Genomic DNA, 19461 nt, shown 5'->3' with positions numbered 1-19461 from the left:
ACCAGTTGCCTGTACATTTTGACCTCTCAGAGACTTGGGCAAATAAAGCAATGAGATCTTGTCCAGCTCATCAAATATTTCCGCCATTGAAGTCACTGGGAGTTCCGATGGATAACAGAAGGTAATGCAGCGATCCAGGAGCTGTTCAAGAAAATTCACTGGTGGTAACAAACTGGAGGAAATAACTCCGGCCCAGGATGTAATTCTGCCTGTTGGCAACAGTTTTAAGCTCGAATTGAGGGGATCATTCCTCTTGTTACAACAAGCGAAGCCCTTTGTAAACAGATGCATCAGCCCTTGTTTAAAAGAGCTCTCTCTCGCCCCTCCCCCAGGAATGATGCTACTGTACATTCAAGATTTCTTGACCCAATCATGAATCGACAGACCTCTGTTTGATGTGGTGAAACATGAAGACATAACAAACATTGATCGCAACACTTCGGAACATTTAACAACCTTCAAGTCCTGCAGTCAGAGAGAGAAAAATACACAAGTGCAGTAGACCTTGTGAAGGTTTTTTAAACGTGTCTCCTAGTTTTACAATTATGTATACCAGTTCATTAAAGAAAATATTATCTTTAATAAGAAAATACATACATGTGTGGGTCAGTGTGGACCAGTTTGGGCCGGTGTGGGTCAGAGTTTGCCAGTTTGGGTCATTCTGGACCACTGTGGGCCAGAGTACCAGCTCTCACTGGTACAGACTGGAGGACTGTGCAGCAGACTGACCCCTCTCCCTGCGCTGGTAAAGATATTTTATAATGATCTTTCCTTGGTACTTGGTGTGTATTTCACCAAGTGTGTGTATCTGTGGGGTGATCTGGCTGGATGAAGGCTTTATTAGAGTGAGGGACGGACAGCTGTGACCTTTCACACATGGACCTCAGTGCTGAAGGTCAGTCCAGGTTGTCCCTCCTTTCATTGTGAGCTGGACCCAGTGAGCTTGGCTGCAAGATAAGATAAGATGACTTTATTGGCCATATACAATTTCTTGCCTTGAAATTGTCTTTTCGCAGACCCCAGCTTGCTCTCCATGAGACACACAGACAGGGAGAGAAGCTTGGGAGGGAAGCATTTATACAGCACCCCTGGAGCAGCTGGGGTTAAGGGGCCCAACGGAGTAGGATTCCTCTGCTAACCACAGGATTTGAACCAGCAACCTTCCAGCCACAGGCGCAGATCCTGAGCCACAGAGCCACCACTCCGCTATAGGTTTGCTCTGCTGTTGTAGGTGGATTAAACGTCTGAAAGCCTTTACCTCTCAATAAAGAGCATTACTCCCTTTTCCTGACCTGCTTGCTCAGAGCCCTGCCCAAAGCATGTCAATGCTGCAGTAATAATCATCACTGTTTTGCAGTTTTGGCAAAAGAGATTTTGTTTGTAACTTGAAAGGGTCTTAAAAATCCTTATTTCAGAACGCCTTATACGTTTATATTTAGCTTTCCAGCAAATTCCATTGCCTTTCGCTTTTCCTAGTACAAAGGATGAGAGTTAGTCAAATAATGCGTTTTGCTCCGATAGGGCTCTGCTTTGCAAAAGCCGTTGGGGACGGAGAACGACCTTGTGTCCCCGGCTGCGCTCTATCCATGGCCACTAGATGGCGCCTCAGAGAGGATTGCTGGTCTGTGGGTGAGAGTGCGGTACTGGTCGTGCCGGCAGAGGGCGCAATGGCCACACGAAGGTAGTCTAGACTTTTGAGGATTTCAAGACCTCGGAGGACCCTGGACGCTCTTCAATTTCTCTTGACTTGTTCAATAACTTTTTTAAGGTCAAGTTAAAAATAAAAATAGATAGCTAAAGAGGTTTTATGCTTCCAGCAATTTTTTATATGAATAGATAAAAGGGCACGCCAAAGTAGATATTAGTTTCACATGCTGTAATGAATTTACACAGACGCTGAAAGAATGAAATACATTGGCACGACTAACAAGGTCAGTTTAGATTGTTTTGATCTCATTCTACCTTCTCGTGAACGCGTGTACCTCATCCATTTGTTAATAAGAAACTGGTGTTTGTATTCACTCGGCTCACAGACAAATCAGAGTGCCGGTCATCTAAAAGACGCTCAGAGCCCTGTCTGAAATGAATCGAGAAGCGCATGTTTCTTAACCTGCTTAAAACTCCCTCCCAGTGTGGTTGGGCACGGCGCGTTAGGGTACGTTCACCCCATCACAGGCAAGCCCGACCTGGAGCTCGAGTTGATGAAGCCGGGGCGAGTGGCCAATTAGTTGTTTTCACGGGCAAACCAGTTAACGTGCTTATCTCTCTCTCTCCCCATCCCGGACTGCGTCGATTTTAAACGCACTTCACACATTTCACGTCTCTCCGGCGGCGAGGGGGACTAAGCGCGCGGGGGGGCGCACTATTCTTTTTTGATGAACTTCGGCGGATCCCGTCCCCGGTCCCACCCATAGCTAATGAATGGGACTACCCCCCCACCCCTCTCTCTCTCCCTCTCTCTCTCCCCCTGAACCTCCTATCTCCTCCTTAAAGGAGTGCAGGCCAATCAGGGAAGGGCGCCGGGCTGGTCGGGCTCACGGATTTCTCGCTCTGCCGGTCCCCGAGCACCGCTCTTATCTCAGAAACAAGAACCCAAACTGCGCTCAATCACAGCGTGAACATGGGCACTGTCTCCTTTCCATGGGACTTGTGTTTGTTTTTCCTCCTCATAAATACTTGTGCTGTTTCGGGAAACGTTGGACTCGCAGGTAAGAAGCTGTCCCCTCTCTCTTTCCTATTGCCTTTTCCTCCCTATCATGTACAAAAAAATAATAACTACTACTTTCCCATCACCTTTATCTTAATGTTGCAAAGGAAATATTCAGATTTGTTTTATTTGAACGAATAATGGCATGCTACATTATGAATTATGTCCGTGTAAAAAAAAAGATGAATGCATGAACTTTTAGAATGTACACCATTATCCAGCTCAGATCAAGAGAAGGACAATCGTATTTTCACCTTAACTGGGTAGAGGACGTGTTGCTAAAAAGAAAAGGTAGTCATTTTAAATAGTTATGTGTTTTCTTGTGTGTATATGCTGCGCAAATAATCTTAATCTGTATATTAACGCTGATTCCATGTAGTTTGACCTCAGACATCGACATTTTTCAATACCATACCTATGTGTAAAACTTCGGGTTTGTTTTAGATTTTTGATAAGTATTCAAGAAGAAAAGGCATTGTCCATCTGAGGTGAAGGTCCCGCAAGAGCGGAACTGATGCCTTTGAGTCGGAGCTCATCTGGCGCTGCGCTTCTTCCATCGCCTCTCAACAGAGGCACGCAGACCTGGGGCTGTTCAGGGCTTACAGGGGTGACTCTTCTGGGTTTACAGCGGCGACTTCGCTGGCTTCACGTTGTGAGAGTTTGGTCCCGCTACGCTGTTTAATGCCGCGGAAGGCTGCGGGCGCTTTTGTTGTTGTTGTTTTAATTCTCCGGGCGGCGTGCGGACGGCCAGGGCAGTCACGCCGCCGAATGCGCGAGATGGGTTCTAGTTAATGAGTCCAGATCTGACAGGGCGCTTTCGCCTCCTGTCGCCGAGCCAGCGGAGCGCATCACGAAACGCCCAAGCTCCTGGCCTCGGTGCTCCCCCTGGGACCCGGGAGAGGAGAACCGAGCCCAGACCGGCCCTAGAGGACCTGGGAGCAGGTCCACATGAAGAGAGGCGTTTCGGCCGAGCGCGTCTCCTTCTTAGCAACTTTAAAAAAAATCTTCCAGCGACTAAACTGGTCCTGCCTTGTGCCTATATTAAATATTACAAATAAATGATTTACCTCTATTAATTACATATCGCATGTAACTCCCATATTGCGTTATAATGACAACAGATTGTAATACTGCATATGTTGAAGTAATTAATTGTGTTCAGATACTCTTCTGCCAATCCAGGGAGACTTTATTGGTTTACTGTTAAAAATGCAAAGCTATACTTTGACTCCAAATGAGGTATCATTGAGTATTCAAGTCCATTTCTCAACTGAGAACCACATCAACATTATTTTTGTGATTATGGTGTTTAATAACTGATTTCTTACCCGCTGTTTGTCGGAGCTGTAGCTGTGTGGTTTGTGCTCTTCGGCAGTGGTGTTGTGACCCTGCCCAGACACTGACAGCCCCACAAAGGGTCTGAGAGCCAGCTGTGTGCAGGGCCCTCTCCGTCTCCTGCACCCAGCTTTCCTCAGGTGTACTCGTGTCCTGTTCTACCTGTGTCAGTCGTGGGATTCCCTTTTCTTCAGTAAATGTCACCTGAGAGCAGGCGTTTAAACCTGTCCCAGGATCCTGGTAAAAAGACTGAGTCCCCGAAAAGTGGCGTGTTTAAGACCGCTGCCCTGACACAGTCATGTGCTGCTGGATCGCAGTGCGTCTCTTCTAAAGAGGACCGAGCACAGCCCCCTCTTTCACCGCAGTGTTGCACATTGTTATGTAAACACAGGGGTTGTGCAAGAAGTTCTAAACGTCTCCTCACAATGCCGACCGTAGCTGTGATCTGTAATAATGAGATGGGGAAATGAGATGCTATTGAGTGCAGAATTCCCCTTGAGAAGACCCAGATGTGACTGCCCGCGTTAATGACAAGTCAGTCAGCCCCAAGCCAGTGCAGAACAGCTGAATTCATTTGGACATAGAGACATCAATCTTTGTTCTGCCAGAGGGGCCTGGTGTAATGATATTTATTTAGGGGTCTCCCAGGAACAGGGGTCCTTTTTTATAAAAGCACAGTTTTCATCAAGGCATTTTTCATCAAGATTTGTAGTTAAACTTGACTTCCTCCTCATTTTTAAGTTTGTTAATTCAGTTGTTTGATCATGAGTGTCTTGTCCGTGTCGATGTGTCGTCGGTCCGGGTGTACCGTTATTATCTTGTCAAGCCTTTTCCTCAACCTTCCCTGCTAGTTCTCACAATATTTCATGAAGACAAAAAAAAAACAACAAGCTAATCATGAAAAAAATAGAAGACAATCAAAATCATTGTGTGCTCACAGGTATTTTCAAAGCTTTAAGGAAGGAACAGCCAGTTTCTTCTGTTATTTCCCAAATTTACTATGGTAACATAAAATATCTAATTAAATAGGATAAAATGAGGAATTCTAAAAACACTTTTGTGTTATATTGTGAAATTGTGGGTACAACAAAAAGCAAATACAAAGTTCAGCTGTTTTTGATAGAAAATATGAATGGCTGATATCTCATCCTCCACTGGTGATGTCTACATGGAAGTCATCTCTTTGATGTCATTCATGTGGTCAGTATTGGCCTGAACCATATTTGAAAAATGGCTTAAAATTACATGCAGTGCTTTGAAACTAAACAGGCACAAGGTAACTGTGAATGTAAAACTGTAACCGTGTTTGTTGTTGTCAGTGCTTGCCTGCCAATCGCCAGGCGATGAAGTTTGTCATTATAATGAAAAGCTAAACTGTGGTTTAATGGTTTGTGTGGGTCTGAGTGGAAAGCTATTCATCACATCATGTGTGCATTTAGTATTGCGCAGGAATCAAAGTCCTCATTTGTTTGGCTAACTGCGGTAGTGTAGGGGTTTCTACCAGAGACGTGCGTTTAAAATGCCCAGAAATGTTGCTTTCTTTCACAGATTACACAATCAAGTGTAACAGTTTAGAGTCGGTTTCCAGCCTAAAGTGGGACAAAGTGTCTTGCTTTCTGCAAAAGTGTTATTTATTTTAGTGTCACTGTTTGACAGAGCATTAAAATGGAAAGAAATCCATCTTGGACTAATCATGCATTTTAGTGTTGTGATTTTGTATGTGAGGACCTTTAAAAAACATTTATACTTACCTGTTTTTGTAAATCTCCTTAAAACTAAAATCACATTGTTGAAAACCGATTCCCAAATCAGAATGACTTGCCGTAAGGTCTGAGTAGTTTGTGAAGATGCACAATTGAGGCGAAGTACACACAAAGTGGGTCTGATTAGTTTTAAGAGTAGTTTTTGTGACTGATTATTAACAGTTTTCTTTCCTTTCAGCCTGTTCCATCACAGCTCTGTGAAACACACACTATTTAATTATACTATTGAAGTTCGTTACAGATCGATCAGAAAAATTAGGCCTAGCTAGTCCAGACCAGACTCTGCTGTAGGAAGGAACTCCTGGGGTGGGTTCTGCCTGCTCCTGCGACAGACTCTGGTCTCCTCCAGCAACACGTCGATTCACAGTCTGTCTCCTCCCCGTGTACCGAAAGGGTTTGAGTTCTCGTGTGATTCTATGTCATTTGGTTGTGCTGGTTTTGTCCGCATTTTGTCCAGTTTTGTTCTTTATTTCAGCAATTTCAAAGAACAATACCAAGGAATTAGTCTTTTGTGCATTTGAGCCAGACTTTTATGATGATGGATAATGTTGATTTTGGCTGAGTAACTACAGCATTCTTACTGCGGGAATCCTAGAGAAAACATGCATTCCCAGTAAAAATGTGGCATTCTCAGACGGGAGGGGTGTGTTTCTCTGCCCCTCATGCACTCATGTCTTAGGAGCAGAATCTTAAGCCTTGAAATAAAAAAATCTACAGCTGTAACCCAGCTCTGGAAGAGCCTGTCTGAGCCGAGCCCCGTCACAGCTGCAGCTGTAACCCAGCTCTGGAAGAGCCTGTCTGAGTCGAGCCTGGTCACAGCTGCAGCTGTAAGCCAGCTCTGGAAGAGCCTGTCTGAGCCAAGCCCTTTCACAGTTGCAGCTATACAGTAACCCAGCTCTGGTAGAGCCTGTCTGAGCCGAGCCTCGTCACAGCTGCAGCTGTAACCCAGCTCTGGTAGAGCCTGTCTGAGTCGAGCCTCGTCACAGTTGCAGCTGTAGCCCAGCTCTGGTAGAGCCCGTCTGAGACTATTTGAGTCGAGCCCTGTCACAGCTGCTTTGCTCTTTCCTGGTGGATTTGCACAGATGCTGACGAGTGTGCTGAGGGGACGGACGACTGTCACATCGATGCCCTTTGCCAGAATACCCAGAAGTCCTTCAAGTGTATCTGCAAACCAGGCTACAAGGGAGATGGGAAGCAGTGTGAAGGTAAGGCGTGGGTGTGGTGAGAGTGTCCGTGAGTTAGCAGATTCCTGAAGCTGTCGATCAGACATGCACAGCCCTGCTGTCTGTTGGCAAGCACCCCCTGTGGCTTCTCACAGTGGGTCTTTATAGAAGGTGCTCTCGTATTATATTAACTTGAAGAAGAGAGCGGCTCTGAGCAGTTTCCACTTACTCCATTAACACTGCTGACATTACTAGGGATTGCGTGAGGAGTCATTTTAGCCCACTCACTCAAAAATGATTTCAAGCTAAAATTGATAACATTGTTTTTTTTCTTAAAATACAAATCGTGTAATAATTTAAAAGCTAAGCCTCACTTAAGTTCTGATTATCTTTTCATTTTAAAGTTTGTATGATCAAAATGTGATCTAATTTTTCTGTAAGGCAGATGACAGTCTTGTCATCCTCTTATGGAGTGTGTTTGTGTTTGTGCAGACGCCTGCTGTGTTAGCTGTCTTAGTGATGTTGTCTTGATAGCACTTGTATTTTGGGGTGGGGTTCGAGTGGCCCCTGGGTCTGCAGTGTGTTTCACATTTGTAACCTGTTGACTTCTTGACTTGCTTGTCTTGTGGTAACACAGAATGATAGCTCACATTGGCTGTATCGATAGAGTGTTTAGTCATGGTAAGATCTAGCTCAGCCCTCTTGGCTGAGGTGCCACCCCCTGGCTGCAGAGCAGGGGGCTGCACAGGTGGAGCTGTGAAGCAGGAGGGGCGTGGGATATGAAGGCGAAGGAGACAGGTGTTGTATTCGTAGGTTTTTTATTTAAATTAAAGGATGTTATTTATTATCATGGGTTGGGGCAGCTGAGGAGAAATTGATCTGGGCTGTTCTCTTCCCTCCTGAGCTTTCTTTGTAAATTCTGTAGATCCAGGATATTTATCAAAGTGTTTCCTGTTGGGTCACTTGGAGATAAGTGTGAATCTTCTTTTCTTCTTAAGTAAAAAGGCTCATTGAGCCAAACAGAGATTCATCTCTCTGGTCTGTGTATAGCCTGGACACATTTCCTGGTTTAGTTAAAAACGTTTAAAGACAATTTGATCTCACAGGGGTAATTTGAGGACGCATAATGTGATTTATGGGTCTTCAAATGGCACATGTCCTCCAGTGATTAGACAGGTGCAAAAGGCTATTCATGTCTGTAATGGGTTTATACTACTACTAAAGCAATGCATACATTTAATCATATCCCAGTTTAAATAACCAGCTTTCACAGTATAGCCACAACACTATCACAGTGAACCTGGTAGTGCCACACCAGCTCTTCAGTGTGAGTGAGTGGGCTGTGGCAGTGTTTGGGAACAGATAAGAGAGTACACCTCTGGGTACGATATTCAGTATGCCTTAAAGAGCTGCAATTTCAATGGCGTGTCTCACCAAGAACAACAAGAGTGATTCCCTGAACTTGTAGGACACTTTTCATCCTAGAGAAACCCAGACAGGAGACTACACTTCCTCTGCCACTGAGGTCCAGTTCCACCTGTGTTACAGAAGGGAGCTCTGCTGTGCGAGCAGCCCAGACAGAAGGGTGCAGTTCTGCCAGGACACTGGGGTTAACACCCCAGCTTGTCCAAACAGTGCCATGGGATCTGAACTGACCAGTAGTCAGGTCAGCACCTTCTACAGCTGTGTCCCAGTCGCCATACTGGGACCATGGTTTGCACATTCTGGTTCTGAGGGAGTAGTGCCCCCTGCCGATCCACAAACGCCTGGCTCCTAATTTTCCTTGGAGAACTCCTGTCCCAGGACAGAGCAGGCCCAGCCTTGCTGAGCCCCTGCGATCTGATGACCGATCTGATTTACTAAGGTGCTGAAGGGGGAGGCACTGCCACTGCTGAGCTTATCCAGTGTCCTCTGCTTCCCTGTGGTTTTGCTTTCCTTTCTAATGTGTCCTCATCAGGTGCCAAGAAAAAGAGCATTGATGTCAGGTCGAAGAAGGATATATGACTCTAACACTGAATTTCCATTTCCGGCATCACAAGACATTATCACTGTTTTTCCAGAAAGCCTCAACACTTTATGACTCTAATACATGAGATTTGTGTAATGGACACATTACAGTCATATGTAAATTTTAAAGAATCTTTTTAATATGTACTCAGAAAATATGTATCAGAACATTGAGTTTCTAGACATTCTCTTCAAATTAACCCCAGTTTTATCCCAGCGTTCCTAATGTGTGAAATACGTCAATATACTGTATCTCAGAAAAGACCTCTACAGGAGCTTGTGAAAGTTCTGGGCCAGTTTCCTGGGAAATGCAGACAGCGGTAGAAGCAGAATTCGACAGGTGAAACTTGAAATGTCTTGTTAAGTCTTCCAGAAGGAATTCTTCTGGGCAATATAGCAAAAGACTGGTTCCAATTACTGGATCAGATGCCCACAGCGACTGTGGTCTCGTTCTGTGTTCTGTGCTGTAAACCTCAGATACAAAGTGTGACAAAAAAAGCCATCCGGCCCACATTGTTTAATTATATGATGTATCTGAAATCTGACTTCTTTGTAGACAAGTGTCTGAAGCACGACGGGGCATCTGAGTCATGTTTACAACAGAAGATGTTTCATCCTTAACCACCCTGCAGTCCAAAGCACATGTCTCGTTAAGAAGACTTTTGTTTGTGATCAAGTCCTTTCTTACACTCCCCTTCTTTGATGTGAATTAAAAATAGACACTATATACACACAACATCTCTACTTTCATAATTGTGTCTGCTGCTCTTCAATTTCTCTCCTAGCCCCGTGAAAGATATTTGTAGTTGTTTGAAAACATAATTCAAAGCCCTGGGATCCTTCTTTGGAGCAAGACCAGAAGAAAAGAATGTTTTTCAGACAGCTACTAGAGTTTGGATTTGTCTTCAAAGAATTTATGGTGGGATTAAGGATTTAAAACAGTGTGTGTTTTCTTCCGTGTTGTATTATTACCGGTTATGCAACGTGGTTGGTCTATACCCTAAACAATAAGATAATTAAAGGACTGACATGGATTGTTTTTCAATAGGCAGGACATTCACCTTCAGCAAATTCACCCACTGCGAGAAGATGTGCAGGGTCCGTCTACAGACGCATGCTCTTCCGTGTGAACGTTTTGAGATTTTGGAATTGTGGTGGCTCTGTGACTCTTGCATATGACAGCTGTGTAATCTGTCCAGGTGAATGACCTCCTAGACCTTTCCTGGAAAAGGTGTGGAGCCCAGACCAGATCAGCCAGATCAGGATCTTTAGAAAACGCATTCACTAAATTCATTAATAAAGCAGATTTCAATGAAAATGATATTGCCCATTTCGCGTTGCCCTCGTCTTAACTTTTTCGATCCGCGTTCTTCATTTCTAATAAGTTTTCTTTCTTGGATTTAGTACAGGTTATTACTGGCGCAAAAATGCCAGGTTTCACTTCCCCCTTAAAAATCCCGAGCGACGCCTTTAGAAGTGGCCAGCGAGAGTTCAACAAGCATGCGTCTGTGTGGAAAGGAAAACTGAAACCAGCGAGTTGAGGCAGACTCATAAATAACTGGTCAGTCAAGACGTTCCGCAGCTACTGAGACAACTTGTCCTAACTGGGCAAAACTACCCAGAAGATTCTCACTCGGGCTGAAAGAGACTGCACAAGGCTTCGCTCCTTGTAATTATCAGTGACCGGAACTGCCAGGGGCACCCCTTTGATTTCAGCATACAGTAGGGTCTCAACATTTGTAAGGGTTTGGTGTCATCAAGAATGTCCAAATTTGTATGTAACCAAGTCCACCTTTATAGCGTCACCTAATGTGCTTCAGTGTGTAGTCTTTTATGCCTAAAAGATATGAGTACCGTAAATCTCCCTTATTAAAGTACTAATGCACTGGATGTAAGACTGGCAGAGAGCATGAACAGTCGTCTCCAGCCTGTCACTCCCCACACTGCTGACACAGAACCTGGAGCGTTCAATACAATGCTAAAACAAGACCACGCTGAGAGGTGGATGCTGTACTTGGGCAGGAGGCAGGGAGAGGCACATCTAAGTGAATTTGAGAATATTAAATTTGCAGATGTCAAGACTTTAGTGTATATACAGTGTACAGCGATTATACTGATGAGTATAATCAACTGCTGTATGTGCTTCAAGCTGGAATGTCCTAACAAGCAGTTGTCCTGAAACCAGATCAGATGAGTAGACTAGACATGACGATGGAGTCATTACATCAATGATAGGGACGCCCAGATCTTCCCTGTGGGGCCATCAAGAACACCAGTCACACTGCTGGGCCAATGAGCAACCCACCCACAAACACCCTTCATTCCTCTCTGTCAAGCAGTAATTCTCCTCGTCCTTCAACAGAGTCTTTAATGAATCTGTTCTCCACTAGATAACTGTATTACCTTCAGCCTCTCCGTCAGTGGGGTGATGTTATCGTCACTTTGCAGCACAGTAGTGTGATGAACAGAGCAGCTGATCTGAGAGTCCAGCCAGTGCAAGGTCATGCTCTAGTCATGAAGGGTCAGACGCACTTCCACTGCGGTCCGGCCATGTCTCGGGTCCGGCATGCGAGATGGGTGGACTGGTGACCCCCAGGGACATTTCCAGACCTGAGCAGGGGTCATGAGCAGGGGGCTGGTGAAAGTACGTAGTATCGCTCACACCCGTCCCACACCAGAGCAGTCACCCCTGCAGGCACAAAACCCCTGGAGTCACTGACATTCGTGGTGTCCTTATAGCAAACTGGCGTTCACATCCCTGGCATGCTGACAGGGGATCGTGCTGTAGTTCTTGAAGACCGGAATGACTGAACTGCACACTCTGTTTCAGAAATGCTTCATCCATCCCTGGTTTAGCAGTTTCATTCCACAACTCATGGCTCCAAAACGCACACTCCTTGTTCCATGTAGTTTTTTTGTGGGTGAAGTATAAGTGTAGGTGAATATGTGTATACAAATCTGAAACTTTGAAATACAGCCTTATTTACAGCCCAAGGAAATCCTAAATAAGTGACTCCAGTGATGTCACAGGTTCTAAAACTCCTGTTTGTGTTTTGCTCGTGTTTGAATCTCAGCCTCAGACCAGCAGTGTTTCTACACTGCTCTCCATGTTCATGGCTGTGCTTCTTCATTTATAGCCTACAGCTCATTTTGGTGTCTTTTATTTTTCAAAGAGCCATCTAATTGCCTCCTCCATCTTTAAAACCTAATTTGGTGTTTAGCATCTGCTTTTTTAAATTCGACATCTGGGCCTTCTAAACTCATACAATGATGTGGTGATCAGTGCATAAACACATTTTGTTACACTGGATGATAATGACCATATTTCAGATGAACCTGGAAAAGGCTATAATATTTCTTAATTTTCTGACATCATATCCACCTCACTTGCAGTGCCCTGAGCCTGTTGAGGTGAGGTCAGTCCCTGGAGACCTAGACAGCACAGACTGCTCCTATCCGATGGTCTGACACAGGGGGGTTAGCTGCTGCGTGCCTGGGGATTGATGCTGCGGGGCTCTGAGCCTGCAAGCTCTGACCTTTATCAGATCACAACACATCAGATCGCTCTCGACTGCGTGCGAGTCTGACAAGAACTTGCTTTATTCTGTGAAGACCAAAGAGTCAAACTCATGAAACATGATTGTGAACCCACAAATACGGAGCAGTCACATCCATCTAGCACTACGATGCACAAATATGCAGTAGCATAATTCTAACAAATTTTTCACAGTAGGACAGTGGTCTCAGACTAATTTCCCGGTTTCTTCTAGTCTCTGTTCTAGCCTGAGTAGTCAGTTAAACAGTTAAACCAATTATTTAGTAAGTTAAGGTGGGTAGCTGCGTCAGCATGCGTAGGCTGCAAAGGAACAAGTAATAGGTCTATTCCATGCTGAAAAAAAGGAGAGAAAAAACACGACATTTCGGCCGTGGAGCCTTTTCAGGTGTGAGAGAGACAAGGCAGTAGGCCTTTTGTTAGTTAGATGTGTAGGGTTTTTCTTATGGCCTTTTTCAGATCAGTCACTTCATGAAATGTAATCTCTAAAACACCTGAGCTAGAATTGTTACAATCATGCAGTTTATAAAACACTGTGATAACTGAGACACCCGGCAGTAATGTATCTGAGGGCTGGTTTCCCAGGCCCAGACTGACTACAGTGCCTCCTATGGCGTCACATTTTATGAAACTGTGAAATGGTGCATACACATTTTTTTAAACTTAATATTTTATTCAAAATCTGGATGCTCAAACTGAAGACTTCTGTTGGTAAGATACTATAAGTTACACTAAATGTCAGCAGAAACTAAAGGAAAAGACTGAAGTATGTTGATTGCAAAAATAACTTGGTATTTGATGGAAGCTCCTTTGGCAGCAATTACAACCACACGTTTCTGGGGGTCTCTACCAACTCTGCACACTGGCTTGCTGCCTTGTTTGACCTTTCTTCTTGGCAGATTGGCTCAAGCTGGCTTCTCAGTAGGTTTCAAGACTTTGACCGGTCCACTCAAGAACATTCACTTTCTTATTTTAAGCCACACCAGTGTAGCTTTGTCTTTATGCCTTGGGTCTGCTGAAAGGTGAATATTTGTCCCAGTTTTAGGTGTGAAGCAGGTGTTCTGCTAAGTCTTGCAAGTGCTTTGCTCCAGTTATGTTCCCATCAGTCTTGACACTCTTCATGAGGAGCAGGACTGTGACTTAATGTTGCTCCCATGCTTGACAGTAGGGATGATGTTGCCTGCATGATGCACTCCTGTGTGTTGGGCTTGCATCAGACGTAACTTTGCATTTAGACCACAAGTTTTCAATTTTGTCAATTTTTGTCCACAAAACCTCTTGCCACATGTTGCAGTATCACTTAGATGCTCAGTTGAAGTTACACTCTTAGATGTGTGGTTAGCTAAGCTTGTTTCTCCTTTCTGCTCATGTTGAACTGTTGCCATGGTCAACCAGCTCAACTGGGTTTCAAAGATGAGCTCTGTGAAACATAGCTAGCTTAGACTGATCTGTTTTTGTGTTTGTGTTTTTGTGTAACACCTGTACAGCAGCACTAGTGTTAGTTTTAACCAGTACTGTAGATACAATTGCCCACAGCAAAATGTAAAGTCAGAATAATGATGGAAATGTTTGGCATTATACTTAAGCCCTAACTTGTACCTGTACCTCTATTAGGCTGCTATTTTTAACATTTGGTCTCATTTGACCATATTAAATTGAAAATAAAGAATGCAGTATTTCCTTGCTTCACTGTTTTTTCCACGGACAAAGGGAAAAGATTAGTTTTACTAGTGGGGTGATCAGGCCCTGAGTAGTGGCTGTAGGGCCACCTTCATGTCTGGCTGGAAAGATGACCGTGGAGACTAAAAGGCAGTTTGGGGTTAAAATACTGCTTGCAGTTCTCATTAAAAAAAAACAAAACACATTGAACAGTAAATGTAATTTTCTTCCAATGATTTTGCTGCGTGGTGACTGAAAGTCTGATCATCTACAGTCCGGGGCCGTACTGATGCTTTTCCAGAAATTCTATTACCTGGGAGGAGGCTGTGGTGGTTCGAATCAAATGAAATTAAAAAGAGGCTCACAAATGAATTTCTTGTTGATAGAAAAACAGATCATCCATGTAGTAGATTTATTAGAATTATGGTCTTTTACAGAGCATTGCACATAAAGTATTTATTCCTACACAGCGAGGTATTTTTGCAAAGTCATCATAGATAAAACTAGAAACAATTTTATTTTTTTTGTAGATTTTTCGCAGTCAGATTCCCTGGAGGAATTAGGTAATGGACTAAAATTTCATACCGTTTGTTTTTGCTTCAAATGAAGTGATGTGAACTTGTTCCATTAATACCAGTCGATGCTTTCTTAATTTTAGCATCTTTCCAGGATTTTTCATTCCAGTGTCCTGTGTGAAAGCCTGCTGAGCACACTGTAATGGGATTCTCTAAGACAGACAACTGGGCAACGGACACACAAACATCTGTAAGGTTAAAACCAGTGCTATTTAATTTATAGTGCAGGGAACAAAAAATCCTCACCACAAACAAACAAAAGCCTGAGCTCTTTTTTGAGCTTCTTTAAAGTTCCTCTCCAACCTACTTGGCAGATAAACTGCTCAGTGGCTTGAAAACAACTCGCAACACAGCAGCCTCACTCTGAGACTCTTCAAAACCACATCTCCCACCGACACTTTACCCCAAAAATACTCCCTCTAAAACTCACAACATCAGTTTCACACAACTCAAAGGTGTTGCTGTTCCACATGTTCAATCAGTCTGTGGCTTCCTTTGCTTGTGCAGCTGGTCATGTGACTGGGACCAGCAGCTCATTCCCCCAGAGGAGTCTGGGGAATGTAGTCCAGACAAGGCTACCATCTTGTCTGGACTGACTGTGCTCTTGAAACTGTTAATGTGGTCAACAAATCAAGCTGTACAAACGCAGCCAACTCTCACTTTTCAAACTCGCAGTGTACGAATGTTTGCTCTGCTGAAGAATGCATTTCAATACCAGTTTTTGGCAGTTATGAAGAGATTTTCACTCCAATGTAGGTGTGCCTTGTGTAGATGAAAGGATAAGGCTATCATATTGTGATCTTTATAGTTTCCCAAAAGCAGTTCCCCAGCACATCTGTGTTCTTAGAATTTTTACAGCTCATATGTAAATATGGTGATTAACTAACATAAGCAAGCATTGATCTTCTTACTTGGACGATTAATAGGGCGTGCTAGTGTAAAATACTGATGGTTGGGGAATTCTCTAGGCCTTGGGAATGCACTGCAAAGTTTTGCATTTAAAGGGATTGAAATTTCATTTGAGGTTTTACGAGTTTTCACCTTCCGAAAAAGATTTCGAGGAACTAAATCCGTTCGTACACCGAGTGAGGGACGTCCCGCTGCCTCCAGGCTCCAGCCCTTTCGTGTGGGTAGAAAGGGAATGAAGCGAATTCCAGTTATCTCAGGCCACTCCGCTCTCTGTGGGTCTGAGGGTCCCTCTGAGTGCATGTGGTTTCTGTGCCACCTCTGGTCTTAATTACTGAATTAAAGAATTGAATAGAAAGTTGTGTCTGAATCAGTTGCCAAGTGAGAAGTACTGTTAAACGTGCAGGAATGTGACTCCTGAAGAGTGGAGTTTCCTAGCCCTGATGTCTGGAATTAGCTGCTAACATGCACCACCAAGTCTCTCGAACGACACTGAAGGCGCCTTCTTTCTCGGAGGGAGCTGAACAGTGCTGGCAAAGGGCTCTCGCTGGGTCTTCTCGCTGGGACAGCTGGCGCGAGTCCTGCTCACTTTCTCGAAGTGTCTGTCCTCAAGTCTCTCGCTGTGGCACTCTGCTGTTGAATGTGGGCTGATTTCTTTAGCCCTGGAGATGAACAAACAAATTATCAACTTGTCCATCATGTATGCAGCTAAGGGGTATTTGAATCAACCAAATTAGTTTAGGCTGTCAGCCCACAAGCTCTCACAGGATGTTGAAATGTTGGCTTCTGCTCAGTACACAGCACTTATGAAATAATGAATGCTCTTTCAATACTCAGCAAGACTCTTGTGTGGACTTTGCAGGCAGTGCACCTAGACTGTGAATAAACTTCACTGCTCCCACTCAGCTCCCTGTTTTCCCACAATTCCTTGCCATGGGGTTCCGTCATGAAAGCCCTACAAGGTAGAAGATGCCATCAGACACAGTAGGAATCTTGTCTTTAGTGTCTCCTTCATTTCAGCACACTGATCCCTGGAACAAGTACGAGGGCGATTCTTCGTTTCTTTTCTGAGTTTGATATACACGCAGCCAGATTTGCACGAGACTGGAAATAAGTATAGTAACTAGTGGTTTGGGAGTTTTTACTGACTTTGGTGAAGTTTAGTCCAAGCAAACTGACAATTTCTTTTCACCTAAAATGATTTTTTTAGAGGTCTCCTGCTTGTTTTACAGTTCATTGGACAAACTACAATTTCAATCTGTGATGTCTTCTGTCTTTTAAATACTGGGAGAAGATTATGTCACTGGTTGGTGCATACAAAATACAAGATATTCCCTCGTCTTTCACTTAAATTCCTTTATTCAGCAAAGGACAATATTCTGGAGCTTAGAAAAATATCATTATGAATTGAGATCATTAAGTAATGTTGCTGTGCTCAGAGATCATGTGAGGAAGGGGAGTAAGACATCAGAGACCCTGAAATGGAGCTTTGGGAGAAAAAAGGATCTTTCTGATTGAAAATGAACTAAAAGGCTAAGAGTTTAACAAAGTTCTAACTGACGTACAGGAGATTTCAACCTGGAAAATCTTCTCTGAAAGTAAGAATTAATTACATTATAAAGAAACTGATATAAGAAAGGTACGCCAGGAAAGAGAGAGAGATCACTTTATTGGCCCTATACAATTTCTTGTGTTAGGAATTTGTCTTTTCACAGACCCCAGCTTGCTCTCCATGAGACACACAGACAGGGAGAGAAACTTGGGGTCAGAGCACAGGGTCAGCCGTTTATACCGCACAGCTGGGGTGAAGGGCCTTGCTCAGGGGCCCAACGGAGTAGGATTCCTCTGCCGGCCGCGGGATACAGCCACAGGCGCAGATCCTGAGCCACAGAGCCACCGAAATTGACTTGTTAAAGGGGATTTCTAACAAATGTGGCAGGATGTGGATGTGGCAGGATCAGGGGCAGCCCCTCCCTACATTAGATGCCCCTGTGCGGGATGGTTGAGCTCCTGGTAGACTGACACAGGAAGGCAGGTGCACTGATGCGCTCAGAGTGCCTGGTCAGCTCACCTCCAGGACAGCATGGCACCATCTCACAGGCTGGCCTGGTCAGTACGGGATGGAAGACCCCGTAAATTGACCAGAGACACAGTGCTGTGGGAGTTGTTGACCTTCAGATAAGACATTAAACTGAACATCTGACCACTTAGTCACTAACAATCTCAGGATACAATTTGCATGGGTATGGGTGCTCACCCTGGTGTTCTGGATAAATTCCACTTGGGGCTTTTACAGTCTGAACTCTCTAAGGTTCCCCATTAAGTCTGCCGGTGAAGCAATTTCTCTCTTTTCCACCTTATCTGTTGCTTAGAGGGCCTGCTATGTGTCTCCCAGGTGGGGCTACAGTAAATATTAGCAAAACTGCCTCAAATCTTTTTGGGTAAGTCTCTACCAATTCTGCACACAGGTTGGGGGCAACATTTGCTCAGCTCTTGGCAGATTTGCTCAATATCTATCTTATGGACGGCAGTTTTCAAGCCTTTCCACAGGTTCTCAATTGGACTCAAGTCAGGACATTGACTGGACCACTCAAGGATGTGAACTTCCTTATTCTTAAGATACTCTTGTGTCGCTTTGGCCTTCATTTGGCCTTCGCTTTGGATCATTGTCCTGCTGAAGGCAAATTTGAACCTCAATTTTCAGTTTTTAGCAGAGTGAAGCAGGATGCTCTGTAGTTTTTTCCTGTACTTTGTGCTGTCCACTTTTCCATCAGTCCCAACAAGCTTTTCAGTCTCTGCTGAGGAGAAGCACCCCCAGAGCTTGAGAGCATGATAGCTGCCCCTGCTGTGCTTGACTGTAGGAGTGGCGTTGCCCGGATAATATGCTGTTTTGGGTTTGTGCTGAAAGTAACACTTTGCATTTAGACCAAAAAGTTCTAATCTGTCTGGGCCACAGAACCTTTTGCTACATTTTTGCAGGAATACTTGGGCGCTTTGGTGCAAACTCTATGTGGGATATGAGATGGGTTTTTCGCTTTCCCAAACCAGCCAGTTTTGTGGGGTGACAAGGAACTTATTGACTGATGCTCATTTTCTCCCATCTCAGCCACTGAGCTCTGTAGCTCTTTCAGTGCTGTCTTTGGCCTCACAGTGGTGTTCCTCACCAGCTTAGTCCTTGTCCAGCTGGTCGTTTTGGAGGGATTGCCCAATGTGGGCAGTGTCTGGGTGATGCACCTTTCATTTCTTGATTATTGATGAGAGGGATGTTCAGAGACTTGGATATTTTTTGTACCCTTCTCTGGTCTGTGCAAATCAATGACTTTATACCTGACTTTGAAGCTTTGAGAGCTTCATAGTCAAGTCTCTGCTTAAACTTCACTACCTGACCAAGGAACCCCACAGAGACAGTTGTGTTTTCATTCTGAAATCATGTGAACCTCTGTTGCTTCATACAAATGTCATTCATCTAATTATGCGGCTCATTAAGGTAATATTGCACACCTAAATTAATTTAGATTTGGCAGAGCAAAATATGAATACTTATGCGCTCATGACTTTTCTATTCTTCATTCAAATTATCTGTCCATCCATCCTTTTTCTAACTTTATTCAATATAGGAGTCCGACTTTAATAAATTATTTATTTACGTCTTTAGTTTTGTTCATTCTTTGAATGAGTGAAGTAATGTATATTACGAATATTATTTGCTACTTAAGCCTGACGGAATATATCACGATCTCGCAAGAGTCTTTCATTTGCAGTATGTGAATGCAAGAGTTTGTTTCTTTCTGTA

The 19461-nt window shown here is 44.0% G+C and overlaps 1 protein-coding gene across 2 annotated transcripts in view; it reads left to right on the top strand.

Moving 5' to 3' along the window:
* Positions 1–2295: 2295 nt before the first annotated feature.
* scube1 (signal peptide, CUB domain, EGF-like 1) overlaps positions 2296–19461 on the top strand; it is a 140626-nt gene continuing 123460 nt past the window's right edge. For both annotated transcript variants that reach the window (XM_069192888.1, XM_069192887.1), the window contains exons 1-2: positions 2296–2708; positions 6888–7010. In XM_069192888.1, the coding sequence (XP_069048989.1) occupies positions 2621–2708; positions 6888–7010 (211 nt within the window). In that variant the 5' untranslated portion in view covers positions 2296–2620. The remainder of the gene's footprint in view (positions 2709–6887; positions 7011–19461) is intronic.

The sequence above is a fragment of the Lepisosteus oculatus genome, chromosome 7 (genome assembly GCF_040954835.1).
Source record: "Lepisosteus oculatus isolate fLepOcu1 chromosome 7, fLepOcu1.hap2, whole genome shotgun sequence".
Lineage (NCBI taxonomy): Eukaryota > Metazoa > Chordata > Actinopteri > Semionotiformes > Lepisosteidae > Lepisosteus > Lepisosteus oculatus.
The sequence above is the reverse complement of the archived record's forward strand: the minus strand, read 5'-3'. Positions and strand labels throughout refer to the sequence as shown.